Source organism: Hippocampus guttulatus, chromosome 10 (assembly GCF_054856545.1).
Source record: "Hippocampus guttulatus isolate MCC_2025c chromosome 10, RoL_Hgut_1.0, whole genome shotgun sequence".
Classification (NCBI taxonomy): Eukaryota; Metazoa; Chordata; class Actinopteri; order Syngnathiformes; family Syngnathidae; genus Hippocampus; species Hippocampus guttulatus.
In genome coordinates this window covers 10540231-10559877 of record NC_141270.1, presented here as the reverse complement: position 1 = coordinate 10559877, position 19647 = coordinate 10540231, and the positions used below count along the sequence as shown (strand labels likewise).

At 40.2% G+C, this 19647-nt stretch overlaps 1 protein-coding gene across 2 annotated transcripts in view; it reads right to left on the bottom strand.

Moving 5' to 3' along the window:
* The window catches only part of LOC147199238 (uncharacterized), a 96558-nt gene that overhangs the window by 76203 nt on the left and 708 nt on the right, over positions 1-19647 (bottom strand). The window contains exons 2-11 of one of the 2 annotated variants that reach the window (XM_086122707.1): positions 17146-17267; positions 15848-15922; positions 15659-15758; positions 11008-11131; positions 9983-10258; positions 8651-8731; positions 7726-7845; positions 6961-7023; positions 3714-3758; positions 2439-2483 (exon numbers count right to left, since the gene is read on the bottom strand). In XM_086122707.1, the coding sequence (XP_085978833.1) occupies positions 2439-2483; positions 3714-3758; positions 6961-7023; positions 7726-7845; positions 8651-8731; positions 9983-10258; positions 11008-11131; positions 15659-15758; positions 15848-15922; positions 17146-17267 (1051 nt within the window). Of the gene's footprint in view, positions 1-2438; positions 2484-3713; positions 3759-6960; positions 7024-7725; positions 7846-8650; positions 8732-9982; positions 10259-11007; positions 11132-15658; positions 15759-15847; positions 15923-17145; positions 17269-19647 lie in introns of those variants that run through there. The other variant, XM_086122708.1, reaches the window with a different exon arrangement.

Below are 19647 nucleotides of genomic sequence, written 5' to 3'. Positions count from 1 at the left end.
AGCAGGAGTGCACCAATGCAGCCTAATTATGTTTTCTGATACGTATTACTAACTGAACTAGCTCAGGTTCCGTGCCCCGTCTAGTGAGCAGTGGGATGATTACAAGTCTCTCCAACTGTATACATTATAATCATCAACAAACCAAGCTTTGTCTGTTGGGAAATAGGCAAAATGAAAGTCGGAGTTGTTTAAAATATTCCCAGTATTCCAGCAGAGAAATATTGTTCCCGCAAAAGGACAGACCGAGAGTAGGAACAAGCTATCAAAGCAATGTGGATGGATATCTTGAGTGCCGACACATAAAGCCAGCCATGTTGCAGCAGGAAATGCCTTTTCCATTTTCTCACCAATACACCATCACACATGGTCTCCTGCTGTGAAACTAATCACAGTGAGTACTGGGAATTACTGCTTCTGAGCATGCCTATTACTCCTCATGAATGACAATAGTTTACCACGGGGATCTAAACATAAAGTACTATTCTGTAAGAAAACACAGTCAAAGAATCAATTGTGTTGAGGCTTCCGTCTTCCGTCCAACATCGTGTACTGTATACACAAATGGAAGTGGTTGCTGGATTTTCCACTGCTCTCTCTCTCTCTCTCTCTCTCTCTCACTTTCCCACCCATAGGATGTGTATCTGTTGAACAAGATCCTGGATCACATGGTCATACATAAGATTCTCACTTCTCAGATGTCTCGTTGAGCCTTAAATAAAACCTAGGCTTTAAAAAGGAATATGAGCTCATTACAGCAACAGACAGGTCAGGTAGATTGTAGATGGTCATGGTGTTAAATAGGTTCACTCAAATCATTTAGTCTAGTTGAATGTAAAATGTTGGGGGAGGGGGGAATTATATATATACATTTTCTGTTCTGCTTTATCGTGCTGGAGCCTATCCAAGCCATCAGCTGCAGCACAAGGCAGTAGGCAGGGGACACCCTGAACAGGTTGCCAGCCGATTGCACGGCACACATAGACAAACAACCATTCACTCACAATCACACCTAGGGATAATTTGGAGTGCTCAATCAACATGCCATGCATGTTTTTGGAACATGGGAGGAAACCGGAGAAGAAAACCCACGCAGACACGTAGAACATGCCAAGTCCACACAGGAGACTGGAGCCGGAATCGAACCCTGCACCTCTGCACTGTGAGGTCGACGTGCTAACCAGGCGACCACCTGGTCGCTCGAGTGAAGAAACATTGTGATTTAAAAAGGTCACATTCTCACGTATTTAATTTTGCGGGAGAATTACTGCCATAGAATGTGCCGCTTTTTGAACGGATGGAGTTTCTATTCAGTTATGTGGTCTCCTCAATAAATTTGGAGCTACAGAATCTTGAACAAAGTCAGCAATGCGGGGCCGTTGGTGATGAGGGTGGCATGTTGATGTTTAAACTCACGATTGTTACAAGCTAATGAAGCTTTTGCTGTTTGCCATTTGTCCCGCAACCTGCATTTTACATACATTACTGCATGCAACCAAAAGTTGTCTGCTCTTATTTACTCCGGTTTAAGATTGCTGTCCAGCTGCGAAGCAACGTAAACACATCACAAAGCTAGTTAGAGCATAGAGAATCATTTGGCAATGGCCCGAAGGATATGCGTGCTATTCATACAACAAAAAATCTGCAAATTCTCGTTTCCATGGCAGTTTCTCAAGGCAGACAAACTTTACCTTGCCAACACACATCTTTATTACAATTTAGGGCATTTCTTCAATATCCCCACTGAAGAAAATCTCAATTACAAATGTTTCCCTTCTGAATAGGGAGATGTTTTGATGACTGTGACTGTGCCAGCCAATCCACAATAAAGTGACCATCTGCACAGCCTCCACCTATATCGTACCTCAGTGGGTAAACTAACAGTTTATCATTAAACATGTTCATGGGTACTAAAATGCAAGTTGCTCTCACCTGATCTAGGCTAAAACAACTTCTATAAAGTTCGAAAGGACCGAATTCATAAACTCACAGCAATCCTTTTACCTGCATTTGCTGCTGAGCATACTGTGGCAACCATATGGCTTACAGTGGACACATTAGCTGAATCACCGCAGTTCAATTTGCGAGCCTGCAATAAAGTTTAACCTGAAGTGACATTGAAGAGGCATACAGTAATTTGAGAAATTAGTTTAGCCGATTAGTATGCCAAGCCCATGGCAGCACACATTTCAATTAGTTGGACTGCAAAAGGACACAGAGGGCGAGAGCAGACTCAGATCTACTTCAAATATGTTAGGCACAAGAAAACAGACACGCTATAAATTATGCTTTGCTCCTCATGCCCCGGCGCACCCCACAGAAAATGAAAAGCCGATAAGAATTGATTCTCTGATAATGCTCGATCTGGCTGATATGCTATGCATGGAATATATACAGGTATATATTCTGTATATATATGACGGCTGGAGGCGGCCCTTTACCTTCTCGCCATTGACCCCCTTCTGTCCTTCTGATCCATCTTCTCCCTATAGTCACAAGAGTGAAAGTAAAAACAATAAATAAAACTTGAAAGGTTTGCATTTCAGTCCTTGTACTGTCAGTCAATCATATTATACAACTTCGTGTGAATTATGATTGGAGGAAATTGGCTAAACAGCTGCACCGTAGAATAGCTTGAAGCAAATAAAAACAATCGACAACAAATCCCGACTTTGAGTCATGGTTCTGGGATTAAATTCATTGTATTGTGAGTAATTGAGAGATTAAAGTAAAATTGTCTCCCAAGACAAATTCGGTGCAGTGGTAGAAAACAAAGCAATGCCTAGACAAATGCATTTCACCCAGCAATTCCCTAAAATTGAGTCCCATGCAACACACTCTCATCACAGCCATATTGGTACATAGATACAAGCTCAAGAGACCAAATATTCTGTGTGATGCTCTTCAGTTTTCATTTCTGAGCTGTGGGTGAAATGTCATGAAACTCCCTGGCAATGGTATTAATGTAACCTACAGAGTTTTATAACCTCATGGCCAAGTTGTGGGCCAATAAAAAGTCGGACTGTTTCATCCAAGGACAAAACTGCATTTACTGTTATGATAAAAGTAGCTGCAGCAAACTTATCCAATGTGCCTATCACCGAAGCCTGAAAAAATGCAGCATCACTCAGTCCTTATGGCAGGAACTAAAAGTATTACTATAAATAGATGAAATGACATTACTTTGAAACATTACACATTATGATATACACTGATTGGATCATGACAAATAAAATCCTCTGAATGGCTCTGAAGGAGCGTCGTGCTGACACTATAGAAAAATCTCCATATGATTTAGGCCCAGGATGAGGACAGCTTCTGACTGCAAGGGCCATATTTTCACCGACAGGCATACATGAGCTTTTGTCCGGGGCAAGTTGAGTATACCTTTTTTTGCAATTTGGCAGACTGCGCGACACCTCGCTGAGCGTTTTCTATTACACGCACAGACGCACCTGACAATTTGTTGACAGAAAATAGACTGGACTTCAGACCGGATGTAATTGCGGTAGGTCTAAATTGTGGCATAGGTGGGTTAACGTGATTTTGGTGGATTTGATCAAGGCGTGACACAGTCTCATGATCAGGTGTTGAAGGCAGTCTTCAAGTGCCCAGTTCATAGCGGCCAAATTTACATCATCTGCAAGTGAAGATCTCCATGCGTTTCCTTCTTAACGTACTAAGTAAAGTAAAAGGTTAAAAATGATAGAACCTACCTTCTGACCCTGGCTTCCTGGATAGCAGGCCTCCCCTGGGTCTCCCTGTAACAGAAACACAAAGAACACTTTACGAATGGTTTGGTATTCTGAAGTTATTCTTATAGTGCTTGTTTGATCATTTCTGACTTCTCAGCAGCTCGAAGCCTGCAGACTACTTCCCAAAAACCACTGTCTTTTAGCATGAAGGCCAATCCATTCTGTCAGGAAAATACAGTGAATTTAATTTGACATCAGTGGTCGTAGTGGTGGTACAGTGGTTAGCGCATCAACCTCACAGTGCATATTTACTGGGTTCAATTCCAGCATCCTGTGTGGAGTTTATATGTTGCATGCGTGGGTTTTCTCTGGGTACTCTGGTTTCCTCCCACATTGCAAAAACATGCATGGCAGGCTGATTGAACACTCTAAATTGTCCCTAGGTGTGCGGATGGTTGTTCATCTCTGTGTGCCCTGTGATTGGCTGGCAACCGGTTCAGGGTGTCCCTCGCTGATTGCCTGAAGACGGCTGGGATAGGCTCCAGCAACCCCCGTGACCCTTTTGGGATGAATCGGATCGGAAAATGGATGGATGGATAGTGGTCGTAGTGCTGAAAAGCTGTACACAAAGGTAATTGTTGAAGAGGAAGTTTTAATTTCACTATTATGGTTTTCCCCCCGTCCTTTTGTGTGCACATAGAGAAGCTCTAAACCTAGTAATGCCAGGGTTTATATGCGAGGCCATGCAAAATGGATTTCCATTCAAGTAAGCTCCATTCTTATAACCACTACTTATCTGTTTAATTTCCTGGGGGATTTTGGATTAATCATTGCTGTCTAATCCTTTTGCAGTGTATTAGAATCCTCCATCAAACCCTCACTGTAATGCACGATAGTACTGTTAGAGTAAAACAGCCAAAGTAAGCCAAGAACTGCACTTCTCATTATGCATCTTTTAAATGTTCTGAACTGCCCATATATCTCTGAGTAATCATTACAAGTCATGCTAAATTGCTAATATGTACACTGAGCATTTTTTTTTACATCTCTACGCAGAAAGGGATTCTGTAAAAGTAATTGAAAGCCTCACTACTTCACCTCATTAATGTTTGCTTAATGAGGTGATTGTAAAAGTGTCCAACAGAGATTAAAAGACAATGGAACCCCTAAGGATTTTGGGTATCAATTTGAGAGACACAATCCTAAATCGGGGTGCACTGAAAATTGCATGCTGTGAAAAAGAAAAGCACCGCTAGGATCATTTGTGTGTCAGTCTTTCCAACCTAACCGTATTCCAAAACCAACTCTTTTCTACTACCTCACTTGAAATTTTTTTTTTTAAAAATCGACTTTGACATATTTATTTTAGGAGTGCTATGGGAGGGTTATGTGGCGCTGAGCGAAGGCCTACTACATCTGAAAGGCACCGCGTGCCACTGAAGGAGTGAAGGGCACAGTATGTTATCAGCCCACAAAGCCTGTTTGCCACCATCATCCTGGAGTGCAGGCCTCAATCATGGTTTTCCTTATCGTCATTGATTTCGTGTTCAAGATGGTAATAGGATTTGTTATGAATTTTGGTGTTCAGCGAGTAAACAAATGGTGTCAGGTATTGATTGGTTGAAAACTAGAAATTGCATTTCAGGTGTTAACAATGGAGGCCAGCACCTCAACTTTTTCAAAACATAGTCTGGAACGGTAATGAGAAAAAAAATTAAAGGTTTGTGAGAAGCATGCTGAAACCTATCTTGAGTATAAAATCACATCTACTTCAATAAAATGTTTATCTTTGAAAATAAAGATATAAACCATAAGGGCTTTTCTTTTTTGCACCAAAGAATGCGATGAAAAATAAGGCCACCTTGGCTGCTGTGCTGCATTTTGGATGGCGTGCAATTTGCTTTGTTGCCCTCTGAGTTGCCCTCTGAGTAAAAATATAAGCACAATGCTTGTTTTTCTTCCATTTTTCATGCGTTGAACTGAAAGAGCTTGGACTTTAGAGAAAATAAACTGTTACTCATCTGAACTTTCCACTGGAAATGCCTAATATGTTTCCATGCATAAGGTCCATTTAATAATCTTCACTTTTGCATTGGTATCGCTTTGTACTGCGTTCGCTGCGGGACAGTGTTTTGGTTCAAGCTTGCCATATAAGTCACTATTTTTTTTTTTTGGAGCGAGAGGAGTAGGACAACTAGCGAAAGCAAAGAAATGGAAACAGGTACATTCGCTGCGAAAGGCACGGCAGGATCTCGGGGAGTTCAGGCTCATCCATGAGGCAACTTTACTGTGATCGTTTTGGACTCTCAAGACCATCATCACATTTTTCCTCTGCCAACATCGATAGCTTAAAGATATCAGAAAAAATGCATGGGAATCCAATCTCAATGTACTGATACCTCATGTAAAATGTTGAGGCCTCACATGAAGAACATCGTGTGTATTTTGTATGCCTTTCAAATTGACTTGAAGCACATTCAATTTTCAAAAACAAAGGATTGGTTTTACATGATATTAGGTTATTTGCCCATCTTTTTGCGAACTTTTTTTGGGGGGGGAGGTGGATTTTGCTCTGTTCTTCAGCAAAAAAACACTTTTCAGTTCAAGTATGATTTGGCTAATAGACTGTCATGGAAACAGGATTGTTCTCTTAGGGACTAATGCCAATCACATGATTTATGGGACAAGTACATAAGACTCCTCAAGATGATGATAATAATGATGATAATGACCACGATTGTTTGTCCTCCCATCAACTTTTAGATATTAGTTTTTCTATATTTAAAGACTGTGCATCGCAAATGTTCATAGAAATGTATTCTTCCTGCGATATTTCATGTGTCACAGGGTTACGCATGAATACAATTGATCCATGATATTCACCAGGGATAGGGACCATCCCCTCGTATATCACTGACGCCCACTGAAATGTATCGGGGAAAATAAATGAATACATTCAAACCCAAAGAATTCTTTAAAAAAAACGCTGAACGAGACTCAAGATGCATTCTTCACAAAATAAATAAATAGATAAATAAAAATCAAACTAGGGAGCAAATGCGGGGTGGCAAAAAACAAACACCCAAAGCATTAAAAAATCCAACCATCCATCCATTTTCCGAACCGCTTGATCCTCACTAGGGTTGCGGGGGCATTAAAAAATCTTAATGAAAAAACACTTCTTTTTTTTTTAAATCTGCAATTATGCGAATTCATCGGTGCCGAACCGCAAGTATGTGGGGGACAATTGTAACACATTTAAACATACTTTTTCTCCCACATCCCCTTTTGGTCCAGGAAGTCCAACTAGACCAGGAAGACCAGCATCGCCCTATGCAAATAGACATTAAAAAAAAAAAAAATATATATATATATATATATATATATACTGTATATATATATATGTTAAAGTATAAACATACAGCAGATAAAATACCAATCATAGATTATGTACATTTTTTGACCATACACATACATAAATAGATTTAATTCATACAGTCTGAATTGATTTGCATTAAAAGAAATGATTCAAGGCTTTTGTTGACGTTTTTTTAATTTTGTATGAATTTGAAAGCTGTCATCAGTCTTTGTAAATGTGTGCATTAGCATTTAAATGAATGACCAAATAATAATTGAATTAGATCACTGTACAGTACTTTTTTACAGATCTCACAAATGATGGCTGAGTCTGCCATCTGCTACTCTCAGAGAAGACTCAATGTTTCCAGGTTTGAATTAGCATTTCAATTTATGCTTTGTATTTGCAGCTGAAATAATAATTTACTATCGTGAAGAATTCATAGCATCGTGCATGATGTGCCATGTATAAACAATCAAGGAGAACGACATCGGTGTTTACTCTTAGTGTACCACGATTGCTTGTCTTTCTGGAGGGGAAATGGGTTTCCGTATAAATGTCCTTTAACTGGACATTAGGTGTTTGTAAAGGATAGTCAAAACCATTGTTGACAGGGTTACAATAGACATTACATGTCCTTAATTAAGGTCCCTTGTTGCTTAAAATTGATTGTACCTTTTCAGTTGGACAGTGACATCTGTCATTTGGCTGTGTAGCTCGCTGAGACAGCATCTGTGGAAGCTGGGCTGTAACTGGAGCTGGGGAGGTGCCATTAATTGTCTTCTTGGCTTCACACTGGATCAATACAAAGAATACACCCATTGAGACACTTTTGTCTTGTTTGCAACGTGCTAAGCTATTTTAAAAAAACAGCTCTACAGTATGACAATTAACATACGCCTAGGGAGCGGTGTTGCATTCATGTGGTGATGTAAATAGAAAAGACCATTGACATACAGAACAATAATAAGTCTGTGTGTGACAGCCCAACACAAGTAGAAATATGCCGAGAGAGATAGAATAGTAAAGGTCAAAGGCCACCGAACCATTGGAAATCATTGTAACATTAGTAAGTATTGATTTTAGTCTGGTTTTTTTTTGTTGTTGTTGTTGTTGTTATATTGTGGCCTTCAGTCCCACATGGATACGGTACTGTGTTTCAGGGCATCAAGTCCCGCTCAGCCATGTTTTCTAAAACAGTGTTTTCAGTGTTTGCATGCAAGATTCCCCCTGATGTGATATGTTCAATGGCGTTAATCATTTTTTGCTTCACACATACTGTATATACAGTAGCTCTTCAAGTCTATACGGGCAATATTTTTCCTTATCCAGAGATGGCTTTCTTCAGAATTCTGATTGGCTAAAAATGCCTTACATGAGGAGGTTATAATGCTGACTATCCTTTTGGTGTGTTCTTACCATTATGTGAATGTTTATTGAGTGGATTGGACAGAAATTGTTCATAGTATGACTTTTTATCCCCTGGAGATAAGATATTTGAATGTAGGCTAGATATAGAATATATTGTGTATGTGTAGAATAAATGCATGTTGATACTATTGGAGAAAAAAAAACTATGTTGCTGACAGGAATATTTTACCTTTGACTCCAGTATCTCGCAGCATGTTTCCATATTGACTAGGTAAGGATCACAGTACAGGATTATTTGTTTGAGTTCAACCTGGGGAAAAGAATACTTTTAGTGGAACGCTGTGAATCATGACATTTAAACTTAAGAGACTGTGTCCAAAGAAATCCTGTAAATTCAGATCACTTAAGGTTTTAGCTTCACCTTGAACTGCATCTTATTCTGAGCCAAGTTTTAACACTTCCATTTTGGTGATGCGCTGACTCACACCTTTATATAACATGTGAACCTAAAGGTCAGATGCTCATGGAACTTTAATCTAGTAAGCCACACTGACTAAAGGGGTGTTCACGCGACAAGATTTGGTCCGGTACTACGCCGGGGCTGCCCCAGTAGAGCGTTCACACGAGCAAATTAGCTCCGGCGTAGCCCCGGAAAACAGCTTCCACCGGACCAAATTTGATCCACCTGAGGGAGGTGGTTTAAAAATTTGCTCCGGAGCAAATGCTTGTTTGCGAAGCAGCACCGGTGTAAATTTGCACGTGTGAACGCAACGGGGTTAAATATGCTCCAGAGCAAATGCTTGTGAAGAGTTTACGTACGGCGAGAATGCGTTGCTTTCGCGCTCTGTCGGACTTCCGTCATGTGTTTGTTTAATAACGACACAAGACTTGGCTGGTAACATCTTTCCTTTTGTAGGAGACTGGACTGTCTCGGAGTTGTTTGTGTAGTTTGTTCCTTTGTTGTGTGTTCACAACCCCCCGCCCCCCATATAATTTATTTTGTGATTTCCTCTCTTGATTTTCTGTTTGGCGCATTAAGTGTTTGCTTTTCTGAGTGTCATTGAAGCCATCGTTGATTTACGTTTTCGGGGGCGGTCACTCTCGAGCAGAAGGCACGGAGACCGAGAAGGAGAAGGACGTCCATGTGCAGTAGTCGCTTGAGTTGTGTATACGTTTTAAAAAGAACCAACACGACAGCTCATTTGTTTTCTGTCGTTTTGCTCCGCTGCAGAAACTGCTGTGTGAACGCAAGTGGGGCTGCGCCGACGCTGTGCCGGTGCAGACACGCTCAGCGGCTTTGTACGTGTGAACGCTCCACACAATTTGCTGCGGTGCAAAATATATCGCAACAAAATACATCGGTGCAGCGCCGGAGCAAATGTGTGCCGTGTGAACACCCCTTAAAAGACACAAGTGACATACTGTTTTTTTGTTTTTTTTTAGCACTGTTGACCACATCTTGAAAACATGTTCAGCCTGCAGCGGAAACCTTACTTCATATATGAACCAACACCATGGACATTTCTAGAAAGCAGTGGGAACTTAAAGATGGAGCACGCACATCCACAGGTCGTCCATCCTGTATTCGGGTGGTGATGAGTGTACGCCCACTCGGGTCGATATCGTCCCTTTCGGCAGTCAGCCTCCTTTCTATTAGCTTGCAGTCCATGTGAACAGAGACGATGTTGCTCTGAACAGAAAAGCTCAGCTTGTGCCATTGGCGATCAAAGAGGGTGTGTAGGTCACGGCTCTTAAATGTGTAGCGGAGCAGGTTTTTCAGCAGGCCCTGAGAGGAAAACTCCACCGCCTTCTTGCCACCATCAACCACAACTGACACCTGCGGGGACAAAGGGGAGTTCAGCAACAACAACAAAAATACCCACCAATTCCCTTTTCTTGTATAGTGGAACCTTTAAAGTCAAACACACCTGAGTTTATATAATTCTCAGTGTGACTGATTCTTTTTTTTTTTAATGTCTTAAGGTTACAAAAACTTCAGAGTTCAGAACTTTTGAGAGGACCAAAGCTTACCTTGTGTTTTCCTTTGCTTATTTTGACCAATATACAGTATACCTTTTTATATATATAATTAAAAACAGGTTAAAACGGGGGATATTTCGGGCTTAATCTACCAAAATTAATGGTAATTCAGAACATTTTTTATTGTGTGGAGTGGGGGCGGGGTGGGGGGAGGTGCATTTTTGCTATTTGCATTCACTGTAAACACCAACTGCTAACATTAGCCAGCGGCTTTGACAGCAAAGTAACATTTCTGATGTCACGCTACCAAAGTTAGGGTATAGTGTTTTAATGATAGCGAACAGCACATTGTCAATAAAGTTGTGATATGTTGTTAACAGTGGTGAGCTTATTTTTACATTTGTATGACAGTTAAATCATTTAATTAATTACACTTAAAATCTTAAAAGGTCGAATGACAGCAAAAGTTTGACAGACAGTTGAACAAATTTTCCTTATTTCCTAAGTTGCAGACAATATAAAACACAAACAAAAATGAAGTCAGCCAAGTATTGTGTTTGACTTTGGAAGTTCCACTAAGTATGTAATGTTGATTTTGACGCCCACCTGCGTGTCTCCAGCTTGGTCGAATATCTGCCAAAGATACCATCGGTCTTTTTTGGTAGTTCTTCTCACACGAAAGATGGTGACAAGGGAAAATTCACTTGGCAATCCATTTGGGAATACTTGTCTAAAAAAATGATTTTCAGACAGTTATGTGAATATGTTAAATTTATGACAAGAACATCATGATTCAAATAAGAGGCGTGTCTTGGTAGCGGATTAACACCCAACACAAATGTCTGCAATCAATAAAGCTTCTGCCCCATGAATAAATAACGCTGACACATTTGATACCATTTACTTTGAGCCTCCCGAGCCTTCAGTTAATGAAAACATATAGGCATTGATCCAGAGTCACACGAACCAATCTTTTACCTTGTCTGCGCTACTATGTGCTGCAGTTATTGGCTCATAGACGCCTCATGGAATGAAAACGTTTGTTTATGTGTTTGACCTCAGCTGCTCTGGAAAGTCAAATAACAATTCTGAGCCAAAGAAGGAATATGTGGAGAAGATGGCGGTTGTACGATATAGGAAAAACAATAGCATTTTTTTACATCAGCGGCACCACACCAGCTCACCCCATCACCCTTGCATGAATTGCAGCCTGTTAAGTCACTCATCTCACAGACTCACATGTCTTAGAACTATTATAGATTGCATAGATTGCATGATAAAGAACAGACTGTATTCCTTTTAAAACACTGCTATTGACGCCCCAAAATAGAGGCACCAAAACAAACTAAATCAAGGTCAGAAAAAAATAGTGACCCAGAAATACCATCGTTGAATAAATTAGGTTCATAAAATAGTTCTATATTAAAGTGCAAATTTGATGTAAATTTTGGACTCAGCAGCTCAGAATTACTCTGAAATCATTCAAATATATTTGGCGCAGCACAGGTACAGACAAAAATAATGCTTAAAAAAGAATTATTCATTAATTGTATTGTACATGGGTGTGTGTTATCCATGGGATTTTATGGTACTTGAGCATTGCGCACATAAATGAGGTCTTTACCAGTGTTTTGGTAAAAGTGGAAATCTGGGGCATGATATAGGAATAACAACTAGGAATTACTAATTGTATTATACATGGGTGTGGGTTATGCACGGTATTTTACGGCACTTGAGCATTGTGCACTTAAATGAGGTCTTTACCAATGTTTTGGTGAAAGTGGAAATCTGGGGCATGATATAATAATTACCGGTATAATAACAACTAACAAGAATAAATTGGAAACACTGTGTAGTAATTCATATAAAATGTGTCATTATCATAAACAAGTCATGAGAAAACAGATTTATTTTTAGTTAGTTTTTTTTTTTTTTTTTTTTTTTACTGAGATTGATGGATCGTACTTGGTGTGCTAATATATGATCCTTACTCGAAAGATATTTTCCCCCATTGCTATGCGTAGTGCCAGGTAGAAATTACACTGAAATTGTACTAAAATAGTAGGGGGGCAATTAACCAAGATTATGCTGTTAGCACAGTAAAGATACTCTACAATGACCCAGAATTCTCCACACATCCCACTAACTCCCCAAGCCAGCTCCCATTTCAAAACATCTACTGTAAAACACGCATGATCTCAGAGGGCCCAGAGGATCAACGTTCACAACCTCACATTTACTGCCATCTGCCGTAAATGGCCTCAACCAAACCTCAGGGGAGGTTGGTTTGCAAATATATTTTTCCATCCCTCAAACCCTCATACCTGCTCGGCCATCACGTCATATTTGCCAACAAATTTCTCTTTCCCAGACATGTACAACTAATTTACATTCGCAAATGGGAGTTTAAAATACAACATGAACTGCATACGGTGACATATTTTTTTCTTGCAATAACAGTCAAGATGCCCATTCGCTTCAGAGTTGGTGCGACAATGGGATTGCAGAAATTTACGGGCTGTATTACTGAATGAAAAGTAGCAGTCAGAAATATCCTCCTCAGCAAATGTTGCATGCATTTTCAATAAACGTGTAGATTCATGAGCTAAAAAAAAAATCCCAGCTAATTCAATTTTCATGAGTTGTGGCTATTTTAGGATTAACTTGCAATATGGAGGGTATTTTATCATGGCCAAAGCGTGTCGACGCTTTGACAAAATGCCACTGCAAAATGCTCCCATTCCGGATAAAGAAGCCTTGGTGTCTTTCGGGAAATCCTATGCAGGCGGATTGTTTTCAAGGAGCCCATGGAATCAGATTGCAACAGATGGAACAATCAAAGCTCAAATGTTACCCCAGTTGGCTCTCATCCCTATCGCTGACACACGATCCAGTGAAGGATCAAAGATGGCTCAACAAGGTGAACTGTCAAGTTAGATGCCCTATTCATGTGAGGAAGGGCTTTAACAATGACTTAGCACAAGCCCACTTCCCATGTTTAAAACAGATACAAAAGAAACATGATAGAAGATCTACCGTTTACGTATCAGCTAATGCTTAGTAACTGGAACGATTTGCATCAAAGAAAACGTGTGTCATTAAACTTATTAACTTTGTAAACACTATTTAACAAATTCATTGACCAAACAGGGTTGGTGTTACACTGACTTAGTTACCCCTGAATCTTATTTTATTGATTATTCATCTTAGTATGGAATATTGGAAAACTGACTCACAAATGACATACAAGGAAGGGACATTACAATTTGTTTTTATTATCTGGATCAGTTACGACGGTCTAAAAACTGGTGAGGGGTTGCTCAGGTTCTCAATAGTTTTGATCATCCAGGGACAACAGGGGCCACACACAAGAGAATCTGCAGCAACTCACAGTAGATGCAAGACTTGCAAAAACCACGATCAAATCTGCTATCTTAAAAAGTAACTTGACCTGTTGAGATGATTGTGATTGAAAGAGTTTCTTATTTACGCAAATACTACATCCTAATGCACCAAATTAAACAAATGACTCATTTATTGTCTTGAAACACTGCCTTGCATAATAATTTGGAACCGTTTATTTTTTATTTTTGAAAACAATATCGTTATCATTGCATAATATTTTGGAATCCAAAGTGGATCAGACATATCCCGGATGTAATTACCCGCTACAAATTATACCTGAACGTGACACAGGTTAAAATAAAATAGAAAGAGGACAAGGCCAAACAGGATCATAAAGGACAGACATTGAGCCTTAAAACGTACGCTAATTTGTACTCTCAGACAAATGCCCCTTGTCATGATCTATGCACCATGATGTGTTTTACGGTATGGATCCAGCATAACATTAGCCCGATGGAGAGCATGGGGAATGTACTACTGCACTTATCCGAACTAGATGTTAAAGGGAGTAATGTTTTAGTGGCTGTGGAGAGAAGGAGGGCAGGAGGGAGGACGCAAGGGGGGCGGCGTGCAGAGGGGCCTCGCACTTGGTACAGCTCCCTCCTCAGCTGACATGCAGTATCACCTGTCAAAGTACTTAGATAATTGGATATGTGAGGGATCACAGGCTCGTCACTATAACCAAAGACACTGTCAGCAGTGTCATTTGGAAGCAGCATCTTCTTGGACACATCGGACAGACACAGCGCAAGAGACTGAGGCAGATAAGCAAATGTATTTTCAGCCGAATGACCGGACAGACAGGAAGCAAACCGCAAATCAACCTGCATACAGATTTTTTTTTCATCTCACCCGAAGGAGAGGAGTGGTCTCTACTACTCGGGGGTCATGTAAAAGACTAAAAATAGCATTGCCTTCCTGGAAGAATGACAATAAGTTCTAACAGGACACAAAGAACATGAGTGTGCCGAGTTCAAATTTAGCTTCTACTGCATAACCATGCACATTCCACAGGGTGAACTGCTGGTAAAAAGGTGCAATAGGCCCCCATGAATATGAAACAAAAAACTTCTCAACCTCCTAATTTATCATCATTTTAGATTCATGGTGAAGTAACGGGTTGCCCCCACCAGTTGACCAAGGCTTAAAGGTCTCCCCAGAAGTGGCACCTCAATGTGTCATTTCTGTAGTTATTTTAAAATTCCTGTCTTATTACACATGCACGTAACCCACACCCTCCACCTCCAGAGTTCCACTTTTTGCCCTTAGGGCATCTATAGAATAAATGCAGAATGTACTCATTCTGTTCAAATGATTCCTCATTTAATGGCTGACCTCACCGTTTGCCCTTACGAGCTGAGGCAAATGAAGCGTTTGCTCTGAGTGCAGTTCATCTGGGTTACCTCCTGTGAAATGAAACCTGCACACAGCGATACCACTTAGCACATTGAGGCAAACTTGTGAACTGCTCATATTTATACTACCGGTAAGATTCTATTCTTTTTTAATTATACAATTGTATTTGGTCTTGAGTGAGGCTTCTACTAATGTTCGAAACTCCAAAGAATGGAGAAGGACAACATATAAAAACATAGGTGTAAATCTCAATGGGCTTTGCAGTTTCATAGTGTTTACAGTCTTGGCTGGACATGAGAGCTTTTGCATTGCATTGCAACACAGGAGTACAAAGCAATGAATGCATACAGTGATAGTATTTACTGGCCTCTGGTAGCCAGACAGGCCATCTGTCCTCAAACGTGTATGTGTATGTGTGTGTGTGTGTGTGTGTGTGTGTGTGTGTGCGTGCTTGTGTGTGTGTATATATTGTATACCGCCTGTATTTGCGACTCACATAGTTGGCTTGATAAGTGGGCTGCTTCCCAGGCGAAATGAGGGCAGGTGTTCTGTGACAGTCCCTTTTCGGAGAAGAAACTTTTCTGTGAGATCAAATCCTGCAAAAGAGGAATGTGGGGCAGGGTATATGTCAGTAGATTTTAATGTTGTCTTATTTACATTGCAGATTTTCTTATTCTGTACAGACCTGTGATTTCCAGTGTTTCATCGAAGCGGTCAGAAAACCTGAGCACTTCTACATTCAGGAGGGGACAGGAGTCATCTGAAGGAAGACAAAACAAGACAATTATATGAGCAGGTATTTCGACTTGGACATGTTTGGATGATTTGAATTGAACTTGGAATTTTCATTCAAATTAACCTCATTAAATGGGAACTGGTTTAATCAGGCAGTGGTGGCTTCTTACAATCTGGATAGAGAGGAGTGACGCATGGACGCAAAACTTCGGAATGTCTCCTGCTCTGACTGTCGCGTGGATGATGTCACCAAAAGTTTCACATAAAAGCAGATAAAGTCGCTAGATATTTTTCTAATCGCTTTTTACATTTTTTTTATAACATAGCCGCCAGTGGACTTTCTTTTAAACTTAGTAGATATCACTGCAAGGTTGCCAAGTTGGCAGCACTGCTGTGTGTATTAAAGTCATTGGCAAAAACATCATTGCAATGTAGATAATCAAGAATATTTGAATTAGGTTCCATCACAATCTCATCACTCAAATCGAATTTATTCATTCCATGTCTTCATTGTGCTAGAAGAGGAGTGACACAAACAGATGGTTATGTGATGTGTCAATCAAATCATTCATTTGCATAAAATGTATATTATTCATCGATGGACTTGTCACAATGGTCAAGTGATTCCCATATGTATTCACTTTTGGGTAATGATGCACCACCTCACTGAATACATTGTTCAGACTGCAGAGACGTAACAGTGGTTGTTAAGTTCTGCCTCCAGCACGAACCACATATGGTCGTAGGTTTTTTTTTTGTTTATATATAATTGGCATTCCTAAATGTAAACCATTAATGTTGGTATGGGAATTTGATTTTTGACTGACCACATATTACTAAAACGTTATTATCGTTTCACAATCATTTGCATTGTGATGCAGCTATGAATCGATTATTCCTTCTACCCAAAACCACATGTGTAGGGCCATTCCATACGCTGTATACTACAAATAGAAAGAGATGGCAAGGGGACAACACAGATATAAATAAAGAGGACTGGACTAATCCTAAACTGAAAACAGGTGAGTGGGACCAAATGTTAGAAAATTAAACAAAACAAGGAAGTCAAACTAACAAACCGGTGATAAACAAAGCAGGAATTGCAAAAACAAATGAACACTCCCGACATATTTTACAGACAACTTATGGAACAGCTAAAAAGCTTGAAAATGAAATACTATTTGTACAAATGTCTAAAATAAGCACCTGTGAAAGAGGAGGGCAAAAAGTGACCACCAAAGTACTTACCTGTCCGTTCATTAACTGCCATTCCGAGAATGCAAGGAGTTAAGAGTACAGTCCAAAAAAACCCCATCCATCTTTGCAGGCAGGTCATGGCTCTGACACAATAAAGCTGTTTCCTTGAAAACCTGAAGAGAGGCACAATATATATTACATTTTAAACCCACTCTGCTTGACTGCAACAATTTGCTATCAGTCTGTTATTATCATTGAGGTTTTTTTTCAAAAAGCCTGCAATCACTTTTACAGAGCTCTATCAATTATCCTCAAAAGCATTCTGTTCATTTTAAAAGACAGCAATAAGCAGTATGATTGTTGATGTCACTTTAATATAACTTTCTGATTGTGCGCTTCATCAGTCCTATTTTCACATGCACTTTGGTGGCTTTATATGCCCCAAAAGCCTGCTGCTGCATCTTTATCCAGTCCAACACAATTTGATCATTTAGTTCTTTATGAAGTAAAACATATCGACTGCTTGGATTAGATGTACGGATGCGTTTACCATACAAGCCTTATGTGATAACCACAATTTGTGCTTTAGCAAATGCAGAAACCTATATACTGTACAGCAAAGGGGACACATTATATATTGCAGAATGTACAGTCTGGCATTGCCTTTGTGTATTCTTAAATGATTGTCACTATTCTCTATACTGCAGTTGTATTATAAATTAGTATGCCACTCCATGAAGGTTGATTCTTGTCGTGTTTTAGTCCTGCTATGAAAGCACTCAACTCGGCTGTATGCGCAGCTTTAAATCACAAGTGTTTTGATCCGTGTGCTGTCAACAGTGTTGTGATGAAGGGCCTCACATGAAAGTGAAAGGAAGCGAACCGAGCAACTTCAACTTGTGAGCGTGCGCAGACGGCGGAACCATGTGGCACTATAGCATTGACATCGTTATGATGCCGCCGTGCAGACGGCAAAAAGGCAACCTGCAATTATGTCAGCGTACTTCGTGCTGAACGATATTTTGAGAAGCTTTTTTCTTCAAATTGCTGTTTCACTTCATATCAGCAATGCTAACAAAACATTACTGACCCAACACTGAAATGTTTCTAATGGAAGACGCCTCATCGGGTACATCTGCACCGAGAGCCAAGATAATAATTTTCACTTTGGATTGATATTGTCACAGTGGTGTTCCTCAAACAATTTTGATAACGAACAATTATTCACACTCCCAATCACACCGAGGGGCAATTTAGATTCATTCACCTGCTTTGCATGTTTTTGGAATGTGGGAGGAAACCAGAGTGAGTACCTGGGAAACAACCCACACAGGCACAGGGAGAACATGCACCCTCCACACAGGTAGGGCGGAGCCGGAATCGAACCCTGCACCTCTGCACTGTGAGGCAAACATACTAGCCAATCAGACACCGTGCCGCCCAGGACTTTTATTCAAGTAATATTATGCAAGGATACTTTAACTTCTGCTAAAGGGTTGGCCTGATTTTATTCAATGCACCGAATGCCATGGCAACAACTGAAAACTCTTCATTATTTATTATCAGGAATTGATTTTGCTGGATCCCTTCATGGCATACAGAGTATTAGTAACATCTTTTTGAAATTTATTAAACAATGTTCATGCTGAGCAGCACACAGTGATGCACGTGACGAGCAAAAAAGGTGCTGGGTTTGAATCTTGCCCTTGCTGTGATCACAAATGTAAAATGTAACTGACTGGTGACCAGTCGTGGGTCTGCATTGTCTCATTACCTCTCGTCCAAAGTCAGCTGAGAAAGTTTCTAGCTCACCCGTAATCCTGAACTAGATCAGCAGGATAGAAATTGGATGGATGGATGTTCGTGGTTCATATACAATCTTGTAAAAATGGATACGATGTCTGGTAGGATACATCGTGATCCTCTACAATCACTCATTGCATGGGACATTTCTTGACACACCTTCCATTCTGGAGCTCGTGAGATTGCAATGGTGACATACTGACTTTGCTTTTTTTTTTTCCTGAAGAATAACAGCCTTCAAAACTGCACTTCATTTTTTGAGTAGACTTTGCAATTGGAGGGTCACAGTTCAAAATGAAAATCTCAACTCTTGAGGCTGGAGACATGTTAGTCTGCTTTCAGAGTAGTGGCACTTAGGCAAATCCTCAACCTCACCACCCCTAGCTCAAGAGGTGCTGGACACTTCGTGCACACCTTTTACTCTGACATTATGCATGTCTGCATATGTGGAACTGGGTGACGGTGAGGTATGCAACACAAATATACTGTAGAGTGTGAGTTGAATTTCACAATGAAGGATCCTTGAGTAGATTGTAAAAATATTTGCATTGTATTTAGACTAAAAGCCGCCCTCTTTTCAACTGTGAGAGAGGACAGGAGGATTAAATTTGATCCAACGAGAACACATACACGGCCACACTGCAGCATTGCAGCCTGACAGCATGGAACTTTTGGCCCATTGGCATGATGGCGCTCAGAGATGAAGTGACAACTTCAAGTCAAGCACGGGACAAGTAGCACTACAGAGGT